Source organism: Mytilus galloprovincialis, chromosome 5 (genome assembly GCF_965363235.1).
Source record: "Mytilus galloprovincialis chromosome 5, xbMytGall1.hap1.1, whole genome shotgun sequence".
Classification (NCBI taxonomy): Eukaryota; Metazoa; Mollusca; class Bivalvia; order Mytilida; family Mytilidae; genus Mytilus; species Mytilus galloprovincialis.
In genome coordinates this window covers 22,274,992-22,302,943 of record NC_134842.1, presented here as the reverse complement: position 1 = coordinate 22,302,943, position 27,952 = coordinate 22,274,992, and the positions used below count along the sequence as shown (strand labels likewise).

The 27,952-nt window shown below is 32.6% G+C and overlaps 2 protein-coding genes across 2 annotated transcripts in view; both read right to left on the bottom strand.

Annotated features, from left to right (window-relative positions):
* LOC143075413 (electron transfer flavoprotein beta subunit lysine methyltransferase-like) overlaps nt 1-27,065 on the bottom strand; it is a 58,318-nt gene extending 31,253 nt beyond the window's left edge. Inside the window, exon 1 of the mRNA XM_076250812.1 lies at nt 26,973-27,065. The gene's annotated coding sequence lies outside the window, so the exon portion shown is untranslated. The remainder of the gene's footprint in view (nt 1-26,972) is intronic.
* LOC143075412 (F-box/WD repeat-containing protein 8-like) lies at nt 226-27,015 on the bottom strand. The gene is made up of 11 exons (XM_076250810.1): nt 26,380-27,015; nt 25,523-25,627; nt 22,633-22,797; nt 22,137-22,225; nt 21,321-21,493; nt 18,222-18,442; nt 11,503-11,742; nt 5,714-5,841; nt 4,687-4,860; nt 1,776-1,883; nt 226-1,093 (listed from the first exon to the last, which is right to left on the bottom strand). The coding sequence occupies exons 1-11, from the start codon at nt 26,887-26,889 to the stop codon at nt 952-954; spliced, it is 2,055 nt and encodes a 684-aa protein (XP_076106925.1). The 5' UTR covers nt 26,890-27,015; the 3' UTR covers nt 226-951.
* Nucleotides 27,066-27,952: the final 887 nt, after the last annotated feature.

Below are 27,952 nucleotides of genomic sequence, written 5' to 3'. Positions count from 1 at the left end.
ATCTTATATTAAGACCAGTACACAATAAGAGAAATATATGAATAACTCATCAAAGTTCCTAAGGTACCTGGCTTATAATTCTATTAAGTACTGCATGTACATATTTGGTCCGACTGTCAGCCAAAACAGATCAAGATTGAAACCAGTTTTAACTTCACATTTATTATGTTTATTTCCATTACAGTATACTTGTACTATACAAAACTAAAAAAAAAATTTCGTACAATGTATAACAAAAATTACAATAACATGGTCTATTAGTACGAAAAAAACACTGCTTCTTTTTAAAATCTTGATTTCCATACAATTTTATGTTTTGATGAATATAATTATCTCAGTAAATATCTTAAAATGGTCAAGCATTGTGTGACAATATTTCATATAGTTGCCAAAATTAGCAAATCTGTTCACCTTAATACAGTTGTCATACTAAAAGAGGCTGAAATAGTTCTTTGATGCCTCTTATGAGTACAGAGTTATGTCCCTTTTGACATATCCACTCAAAGTACACAGAGACTTAGCTTGTATCCACAATTCTTCTTCTCATAATTTATCGTAAAGCATGGATAAGGTGATGTTATAATGAGAAGCTTCTGGTTCGTTATATGTTGAGTGACAGATGTCTGGTACTCCTCTAATACAGATGCTATACTAAGCTAGGCTAACATTGTTCTGTGATGCCTCTTATGACAAAAGAGTTATGTCCCTTTATCATATCCACTCAATGTTCACAGAGAATCTACAATTCTTCTCATAATTTATCGTAAAGCATGGATAAGGTGATGTTATAATGAGAAGCTTCTGGTTCATCATATTTTGAGTGACAGATGTCTGGTACTCCTCTGTAATACAGAAGCTATACTAAACTAGGCTTATGCCGCTTATGACTAAAGAGTTATGTCCCTTTATCATATCCACTCAATGTACACAGAGAATCTACAATTCTTTTTCTCATAATTTATCATACGGCATGGCTAAACTGATGTTATAGTGAGAAGCTTCTGGCTCATCATATGTTGAGTGACAGATGTCAGGTACTCCTTGTGTCGTCTGGTCCACGGAGAAATCATAAACCTGAATAGAACCTCTGTATCTAAAATTAGAAGATCATTGTTTTATGTTATGATCAACTATTCTAATGATGCTAAAGTACATTGTTTCCATTTACTTGAAAGATTGGAAATACATTTGAAAATACATTGCTTTTGTCTTCTTGAAATGCTGGAAATCCTCTTAATAATATGTGAAATCTTTTCAATTTAACGTTGTTTTCAAATTAAGCAATTTAAAATGTAAATGGTAAAATGTTTACACATGCATGCTTGCAAATGCTTTTTGGGCACATAAGACAAAATAAAAGAGCAATTTAAAGAGGACAAAACAATGCTCTGATATTGCACAACATTAATATTTTTCCATTATATTTGACCCTTTATAGTGGAAAACAAAATTAGAATCTGCTTGCTATAAATGACAGAAATAAAATATATCTAAAAGAGGGACGAAAGATACCAAAGGGACAGTCAAAACATGACCATAATTTATATATCCATTCTATACATTTTCAGGACTTTACATCTTCATTCAAACTCTGTTAGCATGTCTTATTTGCCTTGTGACAGTTGTTTAGCAATGTATGGTTATCATTGTGACTGTCAAAACCAAACTGGTCAGCTATCTCTACACCTATCTAATGTAAGGTATTGAATTTTATCAATATTTTAAAAAAATGAGGCTATTAACAAAATTTACAAGTAATCATATATTTCTCCTACCTTCTGTGTGTAACACTTTCAAATTCATCCACAAAAGGCATCTTACTGGTTGGAACATTCCCTAATATCAATCTGTCTTTTGTAAAATGACAATGCTGCACTGGATGTCTAAAATAGTTAGTAGGTTTACAGTTAAATAACTTATAAAAACTTGCTGTAGTAAAATGGGATGTTTTAAACACGCTATAATAAAAAAAATATAGAAACAGGTAGAAATCAAGGCTTTTTGGAGCATTTCTATCAAGTTTTGAGCCTAGTTCGAATGAAATTAATGTTTTAGGCCAATGCATGGTTTCCCAAAAAATTGGCTGCAACTCTTTTACACTTTTCAATATGAATATTTTGGTTAAAAATCAACAATTATGAATTTGGAGCTAATGAGGTAGAACTTCAGAGAACCTGCATTCTGTCATGACATCATGGATAAAATCATTGACATTGCAAACAAGACTGTCAGTAACTAAAGAAGCTGAGATTTATAAGTTCAATTTAGTTTGACTGCTAAAAGCACAGTTACATAAAATAAGAATGTAACTTTTATTTTGTTGTTTCTATAATTGGGGCAATATGCGCAATTGTTTCTGCACAGGCGGTAATGGTAAAGTTTTCTTCTGTAGCTCAGTCCATATTGTAAACTTGGGTATGTATGATGGATCGTTTCGAAGCTGAGACATTTTCACATATGTGGTTAAATTTTCGGGTACGAAGTGTGATTCATTTTCCCGTATATTAGCATACCCCGAAAATCCTTTTGTGATGCGGCTCTTCATGGTAAAAAGTCCCTTTTTTCACACAATAATTTCTTTGAAAATTTAATACTAATTGAATACATATAATAACTCCATAGTTTTACACATTTATTCTATGGTCCTATACTTTCCAGATCAACACAAATGGTTAAGCTAAGTCACTTGTTAAAAATTGAAACATGTCCAATATCACTACACAGAGATTTTTTGTTTACACACAACTTTTGTGTTCCTCAATTGGAGGCTCATTAGGGATATTGATCCAATTGTCTCATTCTAATGATTTGTGTTCATATTTCAAAAGGAAACACTGAAGTAAGAAAATAATGTTTTTGATGTACTGGCCACTTGCGTACATATTTCTTAAATATTGTTAATTCAGAAATTTTTGATGTTTTAATTATTGCGAAAATTTGCAACGTTAAAACGTTTTGCAAAAATATAACCTTGTATTTAAGTTTTGATGGCATTATTTCTATGCAGCATTACCTAAAATCGCAATAAATATCTACCAATTGTGTCCATTGATCAGTTGTCTAGATAGTTATTAAACATCATGTGTAATCATTTGCAAAAATAGCAAAGTGCATTTGATTTATTGGTCTGGTTGATACTGTAATTTTCATCAGAGATGGTTCATCCTGGACATTGCAGTTTCTTTAACCAATAACTAATAAATCTAACCACCATGTAATTCTAAGTTTACACTGCACATATAATTCATTCTCATCAAACAAACATAGTTTATTTGCCAATTTCCAATTTGATTCTGTTACTGAATAGCCGGTTATTTTCGCGGGGTGTTTATTTTCGTTTATTTTGGCGGGTCAAGAAAAATCGCGAAAATAAACTCTGCGAAAATAAACTCTGCGAAAATTTATGCATATGTTCGATACTTTCTAATAGCTAAAGCGTTATGTAAACTATCTATTTTTTCCCGTTTGACAGATCAATAACTGTTTATGATAATTTAAACTTCAGGCCATTGTTCACTGGCTGTCAAGTGTTAATTAGGTTATTGATTACATTAATTGATTGATTGTTGGTTGCTTAACCTCCAGTGGCAAATATTTCATGCATATTCAGGACGAGAACAAGTTCACAATAAATACTATAGGTAGGTCTTGAAATAAAAGAGGCCATCTGGGATGATGGTCGGGAAAATTAGGACTGCCACTGGAAAATGAGGGTTTATTGGATAGGGACAGAAATTTTGCCTTGCAACAGGCCACCTACAGACTCTACACGAGACATCGGATTTGACGTCCCCATTCTGACCAGACGTGACTGCGAACTTAATACATCCCGCACAGCCAAACGGACGCCCCACTTCAGCAAGCGTTTTACTGCCGGTCGGGAGAAGACCAAGTGACCATATTTCTATTTCCCAGTCACCCTTGGGGGGTATTGATTACATAATAAAATAAATAATAATATAGGAGTGTAAGGTACGCTGTAAGGTATTTTATTCTTATTAATTATTGTCAAATTATATAAGAGTTGCAGGTCACTCATGATAATTTTATAATCTAATTAGTACATCAAAGGTCCCGTCAATTTCGTAACTAATCCATCGTAACATTTACAAGAAGTCTGTATACCTGTGACAAATAACTATGTACTGGTATTCTAATGATTAACTGTATAAAAATACATGTATAATCAATAAATAAGACGTCATGCAGGTAAAACAATCATTTGACCATGACAATAGACCCTTGTTTGTCAATTTTTACAACTTTTTAACTGCAACCATTTCAGTATCCGCCAAAATATTTAATTGGGATAAAAGAATCCGCCAAAATAAAAACCACCAAAATTTTTCGTATACTTTGTTGCCCCTAAATCACGAAATTTTACACCCGTGAAAATAACCCGCTATACGGTATATATTACCCACTTTTAACACAAGTTGTTTCCCCTTTGAAAATTGTAGATTGTTTCTAAACTATCCTATTTATTTAAATAAGAAGATGTGGTATGAGTGCCATTGCAACAACTCTCAATCCAAGTCACAATGCGTAAACAATAAACAATTATAGGTCAAAGTACAGCCTTAAGCTTCAACACAGAGATTTCGCTCACACCAAACAGCAAGCTTTAAAGGGCCCCAAAATGACTAGTGTAAAACAATTTTAACAGGAAAACTAACAGTAAATTACCTGTTATGTATTTCCCAGAGTTTCTTTGACATCCTTAGATCCCAGACTCTAACAAATCCATCATCACCACCTGATACAACCTTAATGTCATCCATCTGTACTGTGTTCACCTGGCTAGAGTGACCAGACAGTAAGTGGGTCATATTCTCTGATCTCAAGTCAAATACCCGTACTCTGTAAAAATTAGGTCAGGTGAGCAACACTCAAGCGTTTCTTTTGTTTTCCTATATAATTTGTTTTTGAAATTGCACATGGTCATATGTTCCTGTACTGTATATGACATTACTGTATGAACCAAAATTAAGTGTAGGCTGCCATGATTTCTTTTCAGCAGGTTAAGTACTTTAAGCTTTCAATAACTGTGAGCATTCTTTAATACTGTATAATTTGTTATTTATTTTGTGTTTTCATTAATAGAAAAACAAAGGATATTAAGTATTTCACCGTTACTTTTCCTATAGGGTTTTTTATAGTACATTTTGTTTATCGACTGTTTATGAATAAACAAGTGAAACTGCAAGCTACTGCTCACAGATGATACCACCGTCCAAATACTTGATAGTAAACAGGAAGTTGTTGAGTGATGAATCTAAATATGCATCACACGGTATAGCTGACTTATATAAACCCTGAAACCAAATTTCAGAAATCCTTATGATGTAGTTTTTTAAAGTTTTTTTTTAAAGGATATAAAAAGGTGGAAGATTGAAATCTCAAAAAACTTCTTTAACCCAACAACTTTTCATTTTCATGTTTTTATTCATATCAAAACATGTTGACAACCAGTTTAAATAGATAGTGAAACGTAAAAGATGTAAAAACAGTAAACTAAAATGAAGTTATGACAATAAAGATAAAGATATAAAATCAAACAAGTAACAAAACTGAAAAGTTAATAATAGATGATACATTTTGATAGGAATTATCATAAGAGAAAAGAGAAAACTCCAAAAACATCCAGTGGCAAATATTACATGTATGTCGAGACGAGAATATGTAAAGCTTTACAAAGCTGTATTCTAATTACCTTCTATCCCCACTACCAGTGGTCAGAAGATTGTCTGGACTGTCTGCTATATTGACACAAGTAACTGTCCAGGTGTGGTTGTATAGAGTGGACACTAGTTTACCACTGTTAGCATCATAAACTTTTACCTGAGAGAAACAAAGTACATTTTTTTCTAATAAATTAACAAGTTTTATGCATTTTGTAATTTTCAGAATTATAATTGATTCACTAATTCAAATATGAGTAGATTTATCATTTTGGCTTGTGTTATAATTGAACTTTATCAGCCAGAGTGGAACTGGTAAAAAGTTTTTAGTGATTCACACAACTTGAAAAGGAAAGGTCATCATACAATTATTAATTTTGCCTTTCAAAGGAATAACTCAGAAATCTGGAGAACAACAAGTTTAGGTCTGATCTACATATTTCTGTTTTTAATTTCATAGATCTTTTCTGTTCCTAACCTTCTTTGAATTACTCTTTAACTGTAATTTATAAGATACCATGCACGCCAAATTCCATTGTAGAGTACACATTTTCGAAAAAATAAAATATACATAATCAAAGCGCGAAAGCGCTGTAAAGGCAGTTAATTACAGGTTGTGTGTATTTCTAGTCCAGTTATATCATTATCTTCCATAGAACAGAGGTGGTTTGTAGTATTTAAGATTTAGAGTTCTCTTGTACCTAGTTCACCTATATCTATAGTCTACTGTTTACAGTATATTTTCTGTACCTCGCCATGAAATGCATTTTTAAGACATAAGAACTTTTCCTTTTTAATGTAAATAAAACTATTTTTAATTATTGATTATATACACATATTCAATTACTCCTATCCTATGAAAACTAATTCACAAAGATTGACTAGTCTCCGTTCTGTGTGTATTGCTAGAACATCAGGTAACATAATGGTTAATGTACATAGTAACATGTCAACTCTTTTGAAGACAGAACTTTTTTAAAATTCTCCCTCCAAGCAAAATTATTTTTCAGTATAAACATGATAAAGTTATCTACCTGTATTAATGACCTAGAGACTCGCAAGAGCCTGTGTCGCTCACCTTGGACGGTCTATGTGCATATTAAACAACAGACACATATAAAATGACAAAATTGTGTTTTTGATGATGGGGATGTGTTTGTAGATCTTTCTTTACTGAACATTCTTGGTGCTACAATTATCTCTATCTATAATAAACATGGCCCAGTATTTACAGTTGAAAATATTTTTTAACAATTAACAAAAAATACAAAAATTTATGAAAATTGTTAAAAATTGACTGTAAAGGGCAATAACTCTTTAATGGGTCAACTTAAAATTTTGGTCATATTGACTTATTTGTAGATCTTACTTTGCAGAACATTATTGCTGTTTACAGTTTATCTCTATCTATAATAATATTTAAGATAATAACCAAACTCTGCAAAATTTCCTTCAAATTACTAATTTGGGGGCAGCAATCCATCAACGGGTTGTCAGATTTGTCTGAAACTTCCTGGGCAGATAGATCTTCACTGAAGAGACAATTTCACCCTATGTCAGATTTGCTCTAAATGCTTTGGTTTCAGAGTTATAAGCCAAAATCTACATTTTACCTGTATGTTCTATTTTTGGCCATAGTGGCCATCTCGGTTGGTTGACCGGGTCTAACCACACATTTTTTAAATTAGATACCGCAATGATGATTTTGGCTAAGTTTGGTTAAATTTGGCACAGTAGTTTCAGAGAAGATTTTTTGTAAAAGTTTATGGACGACGAAACCAAGTGATGAGTCAGGTCAGGTGAGCTAAAAAGGAGTTTTTAATCAAGGTAACAATGACATCTGGTGGCCATTAAAGCTGTCTCATTAGCATTTTAACCACTTCCCATATTTGCTTTTAAGACAATAGAAGAAAATTATTCAATGCAAAAACAAAACTTACTTGTAAATATGAAATTCTCTTTACAGTATGAGTTTTTCTCATTGTTGGAGATTGTACAGTAGTACAGTCCTGTAACTGCTTATACCCATTTCTTATCCCCTTTAGTTTGATAAACTCACAGAATATCATATATTTACATTGTGCCACATCTCCTTATTTTTATATGCATTACAATAACATGAACAATTGTAATTCAAATCTATATATCAAAGCAAAATGAATTTCACTACTTTCATTCATGCATCCTTTGGAAAAATATAAGTTCTAAAATGACACAATTATGTTTATTTATATAAAAATAATATTTAGTTTTCGACTCTTAACAGGTATAAACAAGAATGTGTCCCCAGTACACGAATGCCCCACTCGCACTATCATTTTCCATGTTCAGTGGACGGTGACATTGGGGTTAAAACTCTAATTTGGCATTAAAATTAAAAAGATCATATCATAGGGAACATGTGTACCAAGTTTGAAGTCGATTGGACTTCAACTTCATCAAAAACTACCTTGACCAAAAACTTTAACCTGAAGAGGGACAGACGGACGGACGAACGGACGAACAGACGAACGGACGCACAGACCAGAAAACATAATGCCCCCCTACTATCGTAGGTGGGGCATAAAAATGCACAGCTGTGTCATGATTTGTGAAATCTGTGCTGAAAACATAGGCATTTATGGTGTTTGAGTAATTCCATCTGTGAAGCTCAACATTAGCTCGTCAGTTGGTGGTGGACAGTTATAAATCTTTCCTGCAGGATGAATGTACATCTGTTCAGGAAAACCAATTTCACAAATCAAAACTTTCCTCTAGATTTCTTCTACAATATTCATCCAGTTTAGTTCTTTTGGTTTAACGGGACACCGTCCTGATTTTTAATTTTGTAAACCATTCAGTCTCTTGCTTACAAATGGTGCATGAAAATAGGATAGGAATGCATGGCAGTAGACAAGTCTCTATAAAGTGGGTATGTGCCCTGAAAAAAGTTTTATAACATTAGCTTTTTTGAAACTTGTGAAAGACTTGTGCAACACACATACCTAAATAACTATAACATAGGTGGAGAGCATCATTCATGTCAATGTTTTGTTCCTGTTTACATTGTCATTGATATTTTTCAAGAAAGCCCGAGGCATAAAAAGTAAAAACTTTATTTGGATTCGGCATATTGACAAACAATACAAACATAAGCTCTAAGGCATAGCTCATGAATTCTTGTCATTACAACCTAAATTTACATAATTACTGCTAAATAATTATCAGTATAATATATCTCTTGTAGAAAACCCATACAATTGTAGTATTAACCAAAAAATGTCAAACAGATGATATTGAATCGTAATCCCAAAAGTTATGACGTCTTGAATTCACCCCCCTTTTTATTCTAAAACGATAATTGCGGTTGCAAACAGACTTTGGTTTACTTGCATGGCGATTATATAAATAACAGTATATATTTCTTAAAGAAAATAAAGTTTTACCATGAATAGTTTCCTGAACGTAGTCGTTTTCAGTAAAATGTGCCTTGCAAACAACAGCTGATTGATATGGGTTCTACGATTGCATCGCACATGACAATCTACGTTTGAGCCATGGCGTTGATCCAACTTTTCCTTCTTATTAAGTCATTTAGAAATGCAAGTCCTCCTCTTAAATGACACTCAGGTACACACCAACAAGGACTAGGCATCGTTAATTGTGTGATTGTTTTGCAGTGCAAAAACGGAAGTTAAGGACGGAACTGACTGGTCTCACTAATAAGAGACAAGAAGAATTTTAGAGACAAACAGCGACAAGAAGTTTAATTTAGTGACGAAGCGACAATAACTAACAAGGGACAAGCGAATCGTAATTCTCTCACGAGGCTATTCTCATTTGATGTGATAGGGTGAAGCTACACCTATCAAATATGTCCCTATGAAAAAGAAGAATTTTACTGTTAGAAAGGAAATGATATTGCATGGTTTTGATTCAATAACTTCTTTAAAAGGAAATTGATTTTTTTTTGTTTTGATGGCCAATTTTTGGCGTGTGCATAAAATATATTTTTTTTTATATCTAATAAAAACTAATTCCTTTCTTCTTAATAAAAACATATTTTTATCTATCAATGTACAGTAATATAAAAAATGTTTTATAACCGCCCCTGTAATAAAAAATTTGTAAGGGTTCCGCGGAACCCAGTGTCTCGCCTACTTTTGCTGTTAATCACACACTCATCAAAAATAATGAAAAAAATCAATAAAATTATTCCTCTCGATACTATCTTTTGATTGTCAGAAGCTTCTGTCCAAGTTTGGTAAAAATCCAGGCTAGTTTAAGAATCTTAAAAATGTTTTAAATACTTTAACTGCAGACTGTATGTAATGTTAACTGGAAGAAAAACTAAGTCCATTTATAAGTAAAATACGGGAAAAATGGAATTTTATTTTTACAAAATTTACATCTGGATACTATCTTCTGATCATAAACAAGCTTCTGGCCAAGTTTCTTACAATTCCAGGATAGTTTAAGAAAGTTATTAAAATTTTAAAAACTTTAACCACAGAGTGAATGTAATGTTTCCTGGCAGAAAAACTAAGTCCATTTATAAGTAAAATACGGAAAAAATGGAATTTTATTTTTACAAAATTTACTTCTGGATACTATCTCCTGATCATAAACAAGCTTCTGGCCAAGTTTTGTACATTTCCAGGATAGTTTAAGAAAGTTATTAAAATTTTAAAAACTTTAACCACAGAGTGAATGTAATGTTTCCTGGCAGAAAAAACTAAGTCCATTTATAAGTAAAATACGGAAAAAATGGAATTTTATTTTTACAAAATTTACTTCTGGATACTATCTCCTGATCATAAACAAGCTTCTGTCAAAGTTTCGTACAATTCAAGGATAGTTTAAGAAAGTTATTAAAATTTCAAAAACTTTAACCACAGAGTGAATATTTGTGGACGCCGCCGACGACGCCGACGGAATGTAGGATCGCTATGTCTCGCTTTTTCGACTAAAGTCGAAGGCTCGACAAAAATAATGCATGTTTTTTTTAATATCTATGGGGAATAAGTTGTTGCAATGACATTTTTTTTATTTATGTATAGTCGCTATATAGTCTTCTTGACGCTTCTTCTCGCTAAATTAATTATATTGTCGTTTCTTATCGCTATTTTAATTTTATTGTCGCTTCTTATCACTTTTTGACGCTTCTTGTCTTTAATTAGTGGAACCCTATTCAGGAACGATAATTTCATATTTTACATAACTGAGACCGAAATAACTATAACGTCATACGGCTTCACGTACAGAAATACTTTAAATTGTATATTATGCAATATAATTCACGTTCAGTCGACTTTTAATTATAATATCATGTTATATCAACGAGTGAAATGATATTAAAATATCTTTAGATCGCAAATAGTACTCGAAATTGAACGGACCTCTTTCCACACGGAATTCGAATAATGATAGTTTGTAATCAGATTGACTGCTTATAATGCAAAAGACACATTAATAAACAGATTTTTAAAACGAACAATACACACTGATCGTTTCTTTATTTCCCAATGTAAATGAAAGGAACAAAAACCAATACATACCACAAAAAGTAGAGGAGAAATTTAAACATTTCCGGATCTATTTCTTGCAAATTGACCCCCAGCAAAGATTTGCGTAAGGAAAGATGAACCTCATGACTTGAAAGTCAGGCCTTAAAGCACTGCCTTTAAAAAATGTGTACCAACTAAAATAAATTAATACACCATATTGTAACAGAAATAATTTAAATATGCATGATATAGATGGAAGAAGTTGGTGGTTTTTTTTCTAGAAAAATGATTTACCAATCACATTTTCACAAAATAAAATTAATTCAAATGTTTACCCTGTAAGGATCTATTGCTCCTCCATAGGATCCTAATCCTACAGCCACTTGTGATGGTGACGACCTTACATCCATACAGGTCACAGGTGAGCCAATCACATTGTGGATGTTGGTCACATGACTGAAAATATCAGCATTGCTGTCTTCTGTTTTATATACATTCACATGGAATTTTGTGGCTATCACAAGTTGTGGTTTGCTATAAGTACTTGGTTCCTCCAAAATTGTTGATGCAGAAATCTACAAAAATTACATAAAAATAAATAATCTATGAAAAATGCTCCCTTTTCAGTACATATATATGTGTGTCACTTAAAATATGACATTTATTTTTTATCTGCTTCAAAATTAATTGATTGAAGTTAAACATTTATGGAAAAGAGTCCTGATTTAGAATGCTTTCTATTATAAATTTTAAATAGGTACTTATATGTTATATAAGTTAGGTTTATACATAGTTTGATTTTAATTACTCAGTAGTCATTATTTTAGGATTTCCCAGGATGTGTATTTTCTTTGCTGTTGAGATGAAACAGATTTATTATCATATGTAAATCAGTTAGATGTGAAGTTTATCACATGTTCTTAGCAGGAGGTCTAATTACATCAGTTCCAATACAAATATACATGTCTTGTTAATTAGTGACCACTTGTGGCATTTGGCTTCCTTTGTCCTTTGTTTCTTGATACATTAATCTGGGTGCAGTTTTAACTCCTCCCACTTAGGAGTATCCCATTAAGAAGTTGTGTATTAAAAACCTGTGTATGCTGCCTTGAGTATTCATTTATTTAAATGCAGATTAAGCAGTTATAAGAATAATATTGGCTCTAATAGTGTTTTAGCTAAAAACTTGAACATTCAGTGTTTGGATTACTTTACCAAAGCTATATTACAGTTTTTAAACAACTAAATTTAAATGCAGATTAAGCAGTTATAAAAATAATATTGGCTCTAATAGTGTTTTAGCTAAAAAATTGAACATTCAGTGTTTGGATTACTTTACCAAAGCTATATTACAGTTTTTAAACAACTAAATTTAATTCAGACTATTGTAACCTGAAAAATAAACATTATTTTGGGACAATTACTGACAACAAAATGTCTGGCAGAGGAAAAGGTGTGCGAAGGAAAACTAGGAGTTCTCCGTATGAGACCCAATGGGATTCTAATAACCCTTCAAACTGGACAATAAACAAACTAAAAGAAGAACTTAACAAAAAGGGAATAAGAACACCTACTGGTATGTCAAAACAAGTGTTAAAACAACTTTATTTAGAGAATTGTTTTGATGGAGTAACACCTTTAGAGACACAACAGACAGAGACCGTTAGTGATGAGATTAACACAGATTCCTCACCAGAGAGCACTCTTCCAATTACCTTAGCAGAATCAGTGCATCAACACAGAAGCAGTGTTTCAAATGGCGAAAATGAGAATGGTGGAACAGACAGGAACATAGCTCAGTGTTTTGCAGGACTACAAGAGACCTTCAAACAGCTAATTTACAGAGACAATTATACTCATGACGCAGGTAGAGATCGCGAATTCAATCTTCAACAGTGGTACAACCATGCAGGGATTGGAAATAGGAGTGAAACTTCTAACAGAGGAAATAACACCGTTTTACATGGAAATACACAAGAGCATGCATCTTTCATCTCAGGACCACAAGTTGGAAATGTTTCATGTGGAGTGCGTTCGGATGAATATTCTAATGTGGACATTATATCTTCTTCTATTCAAAAGCAAATCATTGACGGTAAGGATGTTAATTTGGCATCTCTTCTTATCCCAAATTATGAAACTCCCCAAGTTCACTCTGTTGCAGCTAATGGCTTAGAATTAAATATTTCTGGGAAGCCAGATCCCCGTCTTAATAGGAAACTCACAATTCAAGAATTCATTAAGGCATTTGGCAAGTTTAAAAGGGTCATGTCATCAGTTTACCCTGACCGTAGAGCAGAGCTAGATGCTTATGAAGATGAGATAATAGATATTAGTAATTTTTATGGTGACAGATTTTATGATTACCATAAATTGTTTTCTGCAAAATCAGCAGCTCTTTTAAGGGAGAGAAGGATTAAGGTTGACTGGAGCAAAAGAGATAGAGATCTTCTTTCATTAATAGTTGCTGGTGGGAATGTAAATGTTTGCAAAATTTGTAATTTGGTTGATCACACTACTGCTTTTTGTCCTATGCAAACCTCCATGGCGTATCAAGACTACCCAGATAAAGTATCAAGGCAGGTAGACACTACTGATAAGTTAGGTAGAAAGAAGATTTATCATTCTGGGCGGGAGGTGTGCAATAATTTTAATACCAGTAGGGGTTGTACCAGGAGTTTTTGTCATTTTTCACATATCTGTAGTAGATGTAAAGTTGCTGGTCATACCCTATTATCTTGTCAAAAAGTTTTCCCCTCTCAAGGTAGGACTGAAGTACAATCTAAGCCACATACAGTAAACTCTTCACAAAAGTTTGAGAAAATAACAACAAATAAGCAAGGTCAATGACTACATGATTTTCCATATCTGGCAACTACTCCAATTAATATTATTAAACTTGCAAAAGAATTAATATCTCATCCTGACAAAAAATTTGTAAACTATTTATGCAATGGCTTAGAGAAAGGGTTTGATACTATGGTATCTACAACAGATTTACCTACAAAAGAATGTAGGAATAGTTTATCTGCTAGGACACAACCAGATGTGGTTTCTGAGTTGATAAAGAAAGAAGTTTTTAAAGGTTTCTTGTATGGGCCTTTTAAGGATCCCCCTTTTCAAGAATATAGGGTAAGCCCAATTTGTATTGCAGAAGGGAAATATTCTGGTAAAAAGCGCTTAATATTGGACTTATCTTCACCACATAATGATGACAAACATCTAAGTATTAATGATCTTATTGACAAACAGGATTGCTCAATGTCTTATGTAAGAATAGATGACGCCATTGATGTTATTTTGAAATTTGGAAGAAATTCCTGGCTTTGCAAGTTCGACATATCCGACGCGTTCAAAAATTGTCCAATTATACCAAGTCAGTGGCCTCTTTTCTGCATAAAATGGGAAAAAATGTATTATTTTTATGTCCGTTTAACTTTTGGATGTCGTTCAAGCCCCAAAATTTTTGACCATTTATCCCAAGCTTTGTGTCATATTGCAGAAAACAATTACAAAGTTAATAGCATTTTGCATTTATTGGATGATTTCCTAACCATAGATCCACCAGATGCTGATGGTGAGAGGACTATGGCTATAATGATGATGATTTTCAAAAAACTGAACATTCCTATAGCAAAACACAAGACAATAGGTCCTGTTAAATGTTTAGAATATTTGGGTATTATTTTAGATTCTGAAAAAATGGAAGCTCGACTACCTCTTAATAAAGTCGATCGCATTTGTGAATTCATCAAAAAATTATGCAGGAAAAAATCTTGTACAAAAAGGGAATTGTTGCAGCTTTTGGGCCACTTAAACTTTGCTTCACGTGTCATTTTACCTGGTAGATCCTTTGTTTCGTACCTCATAGGGCTGTCCACTACTGTCAATGATTTGCATCATTATGTTAAATTAGATAAGGAATGCCGTGTTGACTTAGAATTTTGGTTACTTTTTCTGAGCAGCTGGAATGGTGTGAACATGTTTTACAGTAGACAATTTTACTCAAGTTATGATATGGAACTTTTTACTGATGCCTCATCAACAAAAGGATTTGGTGGATATTTCAAGGGAGAATGGTTTTATTCATCATGGCCATCAAACATTGCTTATCCTGACAAAACATTTTCAATGGCTTTTCTTGAATTATACCCTATTGTAGTATCCGCAATACTGTGGGGCTCACAGTGGACAACAAAACGCATTCTTTTCTGGTGTGACAATGAAGCTACAGTAGCTATAGTAAAAAAGGGACGTTCAAAGTGTTTACAAATAATGAAATTAATGAGAAAACTTACATGGTGTGCTTGTAAATACAACTTTCATTTTAGTGCGAAACATGTTCCAGGATATCAGAATGATATAAGTGATGCTCTATCTCGTTTACAGATAGAAAGATTCCGCAAACTAGCTCCCAGTGCAGCACAACATCCAATGAAGTGCCCAAGCAGCTCAGATGTAATGTGGTCCTAAATCAAGCAGTGAATGAACTTTGGAACAGTGCTATTGCTAATACTACAAGAACTGTTTATGATACTGGGTTCAGAAAATTTGAGACTTTTATGTTATTGAATGGTTTTCAATTTTCTAGTTTACCTCCTATTTCTGAGGATATTTTAATTTATTTCATAGCCCACTGCTTTAAAGTTCTGAGTTTACAATACTCTACCATTAAACTATATTTATGTGGAATTAGGTATAAATATGTACAGGGTAATCAAAATGATCCCTTACAATCTGCTCATAATACACCTTTAATCAGACTTGATTATGTTTTAAATTCTGTAAAAAGACTGCAAAAAACAAAAAATCACATAAGATTACCAATAACTTTCATAATTTTAGAAAAAATTGTAAATTGTTTGAGAAAAGGTTTTTGTTCCAAGTTTACTGATTTAATGTTAAGAACTGCATGCATTGTCGCATTTTATGGATTTCTGAGATGTGGCGAGTTTACAGTGTCAAAGGCCTCACAATTTGATCCACATATAAATTTATGTATTGAAGATGTTGTATTTCACACAGACTTAGTAGTTTTGAAATTAAAACAATCAAAAACAGATCCTTTTAGAAAAGGCATAAATATACAGCTACATAAATTAGGTCAGCTTATCTGCCCTTACACAATTTTGTTAGAATATATACAAATAAGGAAAGAATTATCTCCTACTAATCAAACTGATCCACTTTTCATAACCATTGATAAGAAACCTCTAGAAAGACAATATTTCATCACTTGTATTAAAAAAGTACTGGATATATGTGGTTTCAACTCAAGTCATTATAATGGTCATAGTTTTAGAATTGGGGCAGCTACTAGTGCTGGTAAGGCAAAAATAGAAGATCACTTGATAAAAACATTAGGGCGCTGGACTTCAGATAGTTACACCAGATACATTAGGGTAACTCCAGCATCTATTAAAACAGCTCAAAGTAGGTTAGGTAGATTTTAAGGGCATGCTCATTTTCAAATGTTCCATACACATGTTTTTTACAGAGTTTCTGGATGATATTGTTTTTGTTTGACAATTGATTTTGATATTGTGTTATTATTATGTGATAACTTTTATTATTATTTTTTTTTTCTTTTCATGGCTTTATTGAAGGTACCCCCTCCCTTACCTCACAAATCCTTGGGGACACTCAGCTGTTACCATCTGTGTTATGGACATTTATGAAATTTTATCACTGGTTGTTTCAAAAATTTCACTCATCCCCCAAGAATTTCTGGGGATAAACTGTCAAATTTCATACAAATTCATTCCAACACCAATTCAACATCAACACTACTAGGCTTCCTCATAGCCTCCTTATAGGCTTCCTCATTGTCTCATTATAGGCTTCCTCATAGCCTCATAGGCATGATAGCCTCTAGGAATGATAGCCTCATAGGCTTCCTGATAGCCTCATGCATTTATTTTGAACCATCGTTCCAATTGGATTGGTGTGATGTCAAGCCAGGGGTCTATACTTTGCTACTTTCAGTATGCACATAGCTAGGCTCTTGGTTTAGGCATGGAGCAAAAAATTAAATTTTTTAGCTGAGTAGTTTCCCCAAGGGCCAAATTATAATTGTGATGTATATATATAAAATAAAAGTTGTAATTAAATTATGATTTATGTTTAATTCAAACATGGATACCAATGGCATTGCTACACAGTATTTCCCAGGTGTTTATTTACAAGATAGGTTATAGCAGAAAAAATTAGGTCGATAATAAAGTGAGCACTAAATCCTTAATTTTACATATCATGAGTTCAAATGGTGTGTTCTGAAAGAAATCAGGGGTAGTTGAATTATTTAAATTACTATGAAATTACTATGAACTCATTATGTGTGACTTTGAGGATTTTGTTCACTGACACATTTATTAGCGAAATTGAAATATAGGGCAGAAAGTTGCATCAGGATGGTTTAATTGTCAGGTCAAAGAATTTGCAAAAGATATAAGGTTGGATGTTTGCTCAGGTGTTAACACACATTTCCCTATTACATAACAGATTACCAAAGAAAAGATACAGTATAAATAACAGACAATTAAAATAAGATTAGAACAGCATCACATCAAACAGAAATAGATTTACCCGAAAAATATTTACAAAGAATCAGAACACAATGCAAACATGGAACAAATGACAATTAAACATATTCAGGATCATTTCTGAGAATTTTGTATAAACTCTGTATATTAAAGATTGATTGTTTGATTAGTGTGTAATGCCACTTTAAGGCACTATTTATTGATGGTCAGTTTCAATTTGTAGTGGAAGCTGATAATTTATTCTACTATACAATTTATTTTTATTGCTGAACACAAAAGTTAGCTACAGAAAAAATCATCCCATGAATGAACTATGAAATTATGAATTAATCTAAAGACTAAAAGGTCTATACATTTTTCACAAAAAGTCACTTGTTTTCTGATTTTATTAATGAAACTGAATGCCATGTGATTTGATCCATATACAGAAAGTGATTTTATTTAGCATCAAACTAAAATAAAAGATTAAACATTTCCCACACCCTATTTCACACAATATGCATACAACTTACATGATCCATAATATTGATAGCTCTTGTCTTCGTAAATCCTTGTTCTGTACATTCCTGACAGATATGTACAAAACTGATATCTTTTGGACCACTGATTGTATATACTAAATCTGAATGTTGTGCGACACCCACTGCTCTTAATCCACGTCTATCATTACATTCTATCACATGAACAGGTACAGTGCAATCTCCTCCATCTGTTTTCCAGATGTCAACATTGCCTGAAAAAAAAGAATCGTATTATCAACATCGTCAAAACATGCAAAAAAACATACATATTCAAAACAACTCCAATGTCACTTTGGTTAAAACACAGAGAATTATCCACGAAACATAGTACTTGAACTTTGTAGAACTGCTACTTCAGAAATTATTGCGATGTTTTTATTATTGCAGAAAATGTGACAGTATCAGTATTGCTATGATCAATAAACAGCTGTAAACGACTTCAGATGTCCAACCCTGAAAAGTTGGGGCAAAAATGGACACAATATTCACTCCTATGACAGGTCTGAATTTGGACTGTAATAAAATCTTTAACACATAATAGATTTCTGACACAGAATAACTGTATTCAAGGAACTTCAAATTGGTTATATGATTTGAATTTATATTCAATTTTTTGCTTTTGTGCAATACACTATGCTGTTGCGAATTGCCCCCCCCCCCTTTACAAAAAATCATTTTACATGTTTGTTTGCTTTGTTTGTCCCCCTCCATTTTTTTTCACCTCCCCCTTTCCCTTATTCCAAAAAAAAATCTTTCCCTCAAGATATGGTCAGTATCTCAATTCAAATTTCTAATGGAGTTTGCAACCATAATTACCCATCTAAATACATCATAAAAGTTTTTAGAATATAAAATGACATACATAGTCATGGCAAAAATTAATATTAATTAATAGTAACTGCTAAAAATAAACTGACAGCTAATCACCTCAAGACAATCATCATGTCTTAATAATTACAAGCAGTGTAAGGGAGGTAATCAAACATTGTTCTTTAAATTGATTGGGATTATCTCCTTTACACTGCTTTTAAATTGTCTCAATTGTCCTTTAACCAGAAAAACCTTTGTTTTCCCCCTATTTTGCCCCTAATTCCTAAATGGTTTGAGCCATAACCCCCCCCCCCCCCCTCCCCAAAGTCAATCCTAATCATCCCTTTGTAGAATGGAAAATGATGACATAATTTAAAGAGATTCATACAATTTAACACAAGTTATTGTCTGGAAACTAAAACCAGATGCTCCACATGGCGCAGCTTTATACGACCGCAGAGGTCGAACCCTGAACAGTTGGAGAAAGTATGGACACAACATTCAAGCTTGATACAGCACTGAATTTGGATTGTGGTTAAATAGTTGACACAACATAGGTGTCTGACACAGAATGAATGTTGTCTAAGAACTTAAACTTAAAAATTTTTAAATTGGACATTTACCTATTACCCGGGTATGGTCCAATATCCAAAATCTAAATATATGGTTAGATTCAGCATATCAAAGAACCCCAAGAATTCAATTGTTGATGAAATCAGATAAAGTTCTCAATTTTAGACCCTTTAGACCTCAATGTGGACCAATTTGAAAACCGGGCCCAAATATCAAAAATCTAAATACATGGTTATTTTCAGCATATATCAAAAAAACCCACATATTCAATTTTTGTTGAAATCAATCAAAGTTTACTTATGGACCCCTATTTAGACGCACTTGAAAACTGAGCCTATAATCAAAAATCTTAATACATGTTTAGATTCAGCATATCAAAGAACCCCAAGAATTCAATTTTTGTTGAAATCAAATAAAGTTTAATTTTGGACCCTGATTTGGACCAACTTGAAAACTGGGCCTATAAGCAAAAATCTTAATACATGTTTAGATTCAGCATATCAAAGAACCCCAAGGATTAAATTTTTGTTGAACTCAAACAAAGTTAAATTTTGGACCAACTTGAAAACTGGGCCTATAATCAAAACTCTAAGTAAATGTTAAGATTCAGCATATCAAAGAACCCCAAGAATTCAATTTTTGTTGAAATCAAAGTTTAATTTTGAACACCGATTTGGACCAACTTGAAAACTGGGCCCATAATCAAAACTCTAAGTAAATGTTAAGATTCAGCATATCAAAGAACCCCAAGAATTCAATCTTTGTTAAAATCAAACAAGTTTAATTTTGGACCCTTTGGACCTTAATGTAGATCAATTTGAAAACGGGACCAAAAAATTAAGAATCTACATACACGGTAAGATTCGGCATATCAAAAAACCTCAATTAATCAATTTTTGATGAAATCAAACCAAGTTTAATTTTGGACCCTTTGGGCCCCTAATTCCTAAACTGTTGGGACCAAAACTCCCAAAATCAATCCCAACCTTCCTTTTGTGTTCATAAAACCTTGTGTTTAAATTTCATAGATTTCTATTTGCTTATACTAAAGTTATTGTGCGAAAACCTAGAAAAATGCTTATTTGGGCCCTTTTTTGGTCCATAATTCCTAAACTGTTTGGACCAAAACTCCCAAAGTCAATCCCAACCTTCCTTTTGTGGTCATAAACCTTGTGTTTTAAATTTCATAGATTTCTATTTTCTTAAACTAAAGTTATAGTGCAAAAACCAATGTGTCTTCGGATGATGAGGTCGACGCAGCCAACGTCATACCAATATACGACCACAAAATTTTATTTGCGATTGTATAAAAATGCATATTTGGGGCCCCTTTTTTGGCCCCTAATTCCTAAACAGCTGGGACCATAACCCCCAAAACAAATCCCAACCTTCATTTAGTGGTTATAAACCTTTTGTCAAAATTTTATTGATTTCTATTTAATTATACTAAAGTTATTATCCTGAAATCATCTGTCTTGGGATGTCACTGAGGATGACAACATGATACCAATAAACGACCAAAAATATTTTAATTTTTGGGGTCGTATAAAAAAAGAATTCATAATTTTTGTAGTGATTTTTCTTCATAAAATGTTTGCAATTATGAATTATAAATGCAAACATCTATTTCTAAATTTACAGTAAATTAAAATTTCTAAGCACTTTGTTTCATTTGTCCACTAGTCATGTGATTACTTTAGTTCCTACCATGTCTGTATGCAGCAACAACAAATGTAGGGGACACGCCCACATGAGTCACATGATTAGGAATAGTTCCACCTTCTGTGTTTTCATCAATGACCAATGAGGTGTTAGATGGTTGGTACAAACAATCAAACTGTTCTGAAACATTCCATAATTTAACATCCCCATTGGCATACCTGCAAGGACATCAAATATTACAACAAGAGAAAAACAGTTGAGGTGAAAAAAGAAATATATTTCATTGGATTGGATTTATTTGCTAAATTAATATGGTATTAGACATACCAATAATAACATGAATAAAGTACAATTATCTTTATTTTACAAAATTTTCCTTTGATCTTACTGACTGATAATTTCCCTTTCATCACAGTAGAGTGATATGAAAGATTATAGCTAGAAACTAAGGGCAATCATGCCTTTATCAATGAAATCAACAACATCGCCATATGTAAGATAGTAATAAACAGATAATCATTGGTCATCTCAACTTGATTGCTTTCTAACTTTTGCCTTACGGACTCTAGCGAGAAATTAAACTATAAATAATTTATACCAAAAAAGTATCATTCCAATTTAAAGATATTCAAATTACCATAAACAGTAAAACACCAAGCCAAGAAAAGGTGTTATATGATTGTTTTCAATTTTATAAAAGTGTATTGCTCTGTATACTACTTTATAAAAAAAAGACAATGTCCTTCTGACAACCTTAAACAAATCTATATACATTTTTATAAACAAAATAAATAAAATTCTAATTTTATCATGTCTAACATCCCAATATGTTTATGTTCTATTTAATGAGGAAATAGTTACCCAGCTACAATATTATCACCAGAAGAATTAACTGCACACAATATTCCACCTGGAATATGCTGTAACTGTGTAAAACTTCCCAATCTGTTCTAAAACACACAATTATATATTTTCATGACTTAAAAATTCTTTAAAATAAAATTTGAATTGTACAGGATGTTCTCTCATCTAGTTTTTACTATATACATGTCAGATATTTGATAATATCCTCTGGTCTTATCCATGTAAAAAAAAATTGCATTCTAACCACCAAATTTTCTTTTTATAATTTCATTGCATATAGTTTAAAAGGCCATAAATGAACATCTTATAAAATTCTTGTTATTACTTCATATTGTTTGAAGAAAAAAGAAGTGCCAATTTTTAATGTATATAATAGAGATAACCATTTTCTGTCAAATTTGTAATGCTTGTATCTGAAAAAAACAATGACACTGACCTTAACTTATTGCTTTTTCTACGTCTAACTTTAGTTTATAATATATATTAAATGTACCTTCCAATTATATACAAGTGTTCTTTCCTGTTCAATATGATGTCTAACTACATTCTTCCATTTGGATTTATCTACAGCATCTGTATCTTGTTCATAACCAAGCTTATGACAAATTCTATTCCATAACAACTCATCATCTGCTAAACTTTTCCAACTCTTTGAAACCTAAAATAACCAACCATGTGTAAACTATTAAAGTCATTAAGGAAATTGACAACACAAAAAATATTAAATAATCAATGTGTGTCATGTGTCTTATAAATAAAGGATATGTACATATAGAGTAAACATCAACACAGAAGTAAACCAAAAACAAAATCAGCCATGTATCAACATCCTGGTTTTAACAAAAGTATATATTTGTATCTGAAACAAAACAAAAATATCATTAGAGGTTTATCATGTTTATACATTGTATACATGATATACAGCAAGGGTCCAGAAATAGTCATATTTGCCAATCTTGTCCTAAGGCCACACCAATTTGATTCCTTGTTCGACGGACCCGCCCGCACCTATTTTTTTCAAAACAGATTTTTTTAATTTTTTTTATATTCCCGCTTCCCGCATCCGGAAATGTAATCATGTCCATTTCCCGCACCGTTTTTTTTTGTAAATATTATAAAAAGAGCAAAAAATTGGTTACTTTCCCCCTTACTTATATTCCCTATTAAAAAATGTTCGTTTTAAGAATAAAGTACAAAGAACTTCTGAAGGATTTGCCTTCAACTGCAATTATATTGTATGCTGGCGAAACAAAACTATCCTTAGCCGCTGCATGTTTATGCACCTGTCCTGATTGATTCAGGGGCCTGTCGTTCAGCAGTTATCGTTTGTTGATGTTGTTCATTGGTATTTTCCCGTTTGGATATACATGATATATAAATTAGATCGTTGGTTTTCCTCTTCGAATTGTGTACGCTAATAATTTTGGGGTCCTTTATAGCCTGCTGTTTGGTCTGTATCAAAGCCCTGTGTAAAAGGCCGTACTTTGACCTGTGTTTATTATTATCAGGTTGAGAACAACCCTCCCTCAGACAAGGGGTCATTTTACTGATGTAGAAAAGAAAATAGAAATACCAAGGATTTGTATAGTTCTTCTAATAAAGTCTCCTCTTTTTGAGTACAAAATTCTAAGTTTAAAAGGTTTTGTATAGTCTATACAAAACCTTTTAAACTTAGAATTTTGTACTCAAAAAGAGGAGACTTACATCATATTTTAAACAACTTTTCTAAAAGAGGTCCACTTATTTTGAATAATATTAAACTGTTAAAGTAAATGTGTTAACATGGTTTTAAAGTCAAGGAATATTGCAAAATTCTTAGACATGTTTTGACCATTTAATACCAGATAGATATATAGTTCTTTGAGAAAATATGAGCCTTTTGTACAAACAAATATATTATAACTTATATTGATCCCTCATAAAACATGTAAAAGGGATATTTATAACATTAAGGGGTTGTCCCCAAACTGATTATGACTTGGAAGGAGAATTGTCTCATTGTCGGTCACACATACATAACCCAGATTTAATTATTTCTTGGTGAACAGGGAAAAAATACTTCAGAAATTAAAGAAATGTCAAAGTACAAGTGATAAATCAAGCTTTAATATTGTCAAAACCTACTATTTTATGTTTACAAAAAAAAATTATAATCGCTCGCCTTTACTTTTCAAGCTTCGCCTCAAAAATTTGCAAATTAAATATTTTTTTATTAAAATTTTCAAATCGCTCGCTCGCCCCAAATTTTGGAGTCCAAAAATCCGTAGAACAAGAAATTAAATTGGTGTGGCCTAAACTGAAAGTATTTTGTCCTAAACGTGTAATTGGGATTTAGGTCAAATTTTATTTTTCAAAAGAAATAATTTTGGTCATTTCTTGGAGATCGAGTTTCAAAATCACCATTTTGAACATGTTTTTGTTTTGTTATCGATTTTATGTAATTAACCTGCCACTCCAGTAGAGTGTTATTATCCTGAGGGCCCTCCTAATAACTATATTAATGCCTCAGGGAGCTATTGGCTAATGATTGCTAATCTCTTTACCTGTGTTTTTAATTAACACCTGGCTATTAATCACAAGCTCTGAACTAATATTATAAAGAAATTAAAATTCCATACCAACTGTCTTCATTATTTAATTACTTTTCAGCTTAGACATTTGTCAATTATGATTTTTTTGAAAAAGTATTTTTTCACTACTAACACACGTGCTTTGTTTACCATGTAATATGCTTGCTTGAAATTCCCTTCCGCAGATTACATACTAAATTGTAAAGTGTAAATGATTTTATGCTAAATAAAGCAAGTGCAACTATTTTCATTAATATTCTTACACTTTAAAAGGTAAAATATTAAAAAGCTGATGATTTCCTGTGAATTTGATAAAAAATACTATTCCCGGAAATTAGTCCGGAATTGTTTGTTTTAGTATTGTGGCATTACATCTGGTTTAAATATCGACTTCAGAATCGAAAAAAACATAAGCGATGACAGAGAAAATTATCGTTTTGAGTCAATAAAATCATTTTATTTTTAAACAGTTGCCTTCCCTTAATTGCTCTTGACCGATTTTAGGAAAATGGTAGGATAAATCATGAAGTAAATGTGATGCAACAGTGAAACAAGCTCGTTGATGCTACGAGTATGAGCATACTGAGTAATGAGATACAAAATTTGGTATTCGTTGAACATTTAATTTCGTGTTTCATCTGTTGCCACGAAATCCACGAAAATTGTCCACAACAATGTCCAACAAATTATAATGAATCCACAGTATCAGGATGAAAATTTTTCTAATTTCAAATTTTACACCAGGTGCCAACCATACATGTACATGTACAATAACTACATATAAATATACATGATATCATTCATTGCACTCACCTGAGAACATCTGCACAAGTCTTTGAGATCAAGAGGCTCAAATATTTTTATTGCAACCTCCCTTGGGACTGTCAGATCAAAAAATGGAATTTCATTTATTTCATCCTAAAATAGAAATTAATAAATTAAAAAACAACAGCAAATTGATTTTTATTATAACTCCAATTTGGTAATCAGTTCAGACATGTTAGAAGACAAAAAAAACTGTTGATTTTTTTCTATTACCTTCTTCTTGTCTCCTTTAATTAGGACCCATGAAATATGGCGTATAAAGGACGACATTTGGAGTCTGTATTTGTACAGATTATTGTGAGCATTTGCCTACCCAAGTCCCCAGCCAGGCCATGACAGGTCTTATTACCAGAAAGTTAACCTTCCCCAAACATAATATAATGCAATAAAATAAAACATACTAATAAACTCACACACTCATCTGATTCGATTAGTCCTCAAAGTATAAAAAAGTGCAAAACTATATACATAAAATGGAACAAGGTCAGCCGGATGCCCAACAAATGCCGCGGCAAAATATGCTAAGGTAATAATGAGGAATCTGTTAGGACAAAATACATATCAAAACCGACACTTTACCATAGAAGCATGTTTATATAAAATATGAAAATGCTATTTGATGAAATTTGCAAGACAATCAATTTTGATGTTTGGTGTCAATTCTACATTGTTTTGATATCTAAGATTTATATATAGGAAAATGTTAACTAATACATTTCCTCCAATGGAAATCAAATCCTATTGGTGTATCAGCATTATTCATAGTATTGGAAATATATATAAATGTAGATTATGTAACACTGACATATGTTGTATATTCACTAACTCTATAAAAAATATCTTACCAAATCAGCAATAAACAAGTCTAAATAGCTCTCTTTATCAACTTCCTTTCGACCTTGTTTATTGGAAAAGATGTCTTTTGCGTCTTCCTTTCTGAATGCATCATATTTTCTTTTCTTCTCACAGGTGCTTGTCACTTTATTATTTGATAATAACTCTCTTTCAGGACTACAACTTTGTTTGATGTTATCTTTTGAATTAAGAAGACCATCAACTATTTGGAATGGGTAGAACTGAGTGTTGGTTTTATGTTCTTTATTTTGTTTATTATTGACAAATAAACAAGTATGGCACTTGTTATTTTCCCTGAAAGCTGGGTGAACTCTGCACTCAGAACAATTTGTTGGATTGGAATTCGAGGTATTAGATATACTTTCTGGGAGGACAATATCGATTGCTAATGTAGGAGCAACAGCTATTGAACTTTGTCCTTTTTTATCTGGAATGACATTACTCCCCTGAAGTTCGTTTTTCCATTCAGTTCGGAACTTTTCAAGGTCATTTGATGCCATGTTATGTGAGTATGAAATATAAAGTTAACAGTGCATATGTATAATTAAACTTTCAACGGGTCAAACTCTAATAGATAACATACTTCAATGTACAGCTGTACATGTGATACTGTCAACGTTTGTTTACGTTCGTCTCGGAAGCTCTCTAATTCTTCATAAAAGTTCGATCAATCCGAAAAGACTTTTTAGGTCTGCCCTATTACCATATACAAAATTTAAAAAATAGAGACAACTATTTCCGGGAATTATAAGACCGTTTGATACAAATATTATGAGGGTCTTTGTGGGATTAAAAGAATAGAAAATAATGGGAAAAAATAACATGTAGACAAAAATGTGCAAGCCAAGGCAGGAATATAACAGTTGTTTTCGTTTGATGTGTTTAAGCTTTTTATTTTGCCATTTTATAAGGGACTTTGCGTATGTATGTATGTATGTACGAAGATCCCTCCGTGAACGGAACACCCCTCGATTGCTGCGAGGGTACAGTGGAATCCGTGTACACTCCCTATCAGGATTAATGGAGATGTGTCACTAACATATATACAACCCACCACCAGGACAATCCCCAACCCAACACAGAGGGAGTGTTAGGAGACACAGGGAAGTCTGTTATTATGGTGGAGGAAGCCGAAGAACTCGGAGAAAACCACCGGGCTTCTCGGCGGGAACAGACAAACCGAAGAGATATCTATAGATTGATCTCCAGGTCAAAGTCGGGGACCACTTTGACCTACCGAGGCCCCCAAAGTACCCATTCTAGTTTATTCTCCGGTCTAGGTACCAGAGATGTGTGTGGGAGGGTGAAAATCACCCTACTAATAGTACTGAAATTCCAGCGCCCTGAGCCAGGATCGAACCCGGGACCTTCAGCACTGTAGCCATCGGTCTTAACCACTAGGCCACGAACCCACATTATTAAAATTTCCTTGGAGTTCGGTATTTTGTGTAATTTTTGATTTTTAATAAAAAAATATTTTACCTTTTTTTCTTTAAAATTCACTGTTAAATTTGATTTGAGCTTCATTGGGATGTAAAATTGTAATAAAAATGACATTTTGAC

Excerpts from the sequence above, each read along its gene's own strand:
- LOC143075412 (XM_076250810.1), bottom strand. The coding sequence starts at position 26,889 with ATGGCATCAAATGACCTTGAAAAGTTCCGAACTGAATGGAAAAACGAA. Across the intron at positions 11,743-18,221 it reads CTATCAATATTATGGATCAT|ATTTCTGCATCAACAATTTT; the intron begins GTAAGTTGTATG and ends TAATTTTTGTAG. Across the intron at positions 4,861-5,713 it reads ACTGGTAGTGGGGATAGAAG|AGTACGGGTATTTGACTTGA; the intron begins GTAATTAGAATA and ends TAATTTTTACAG.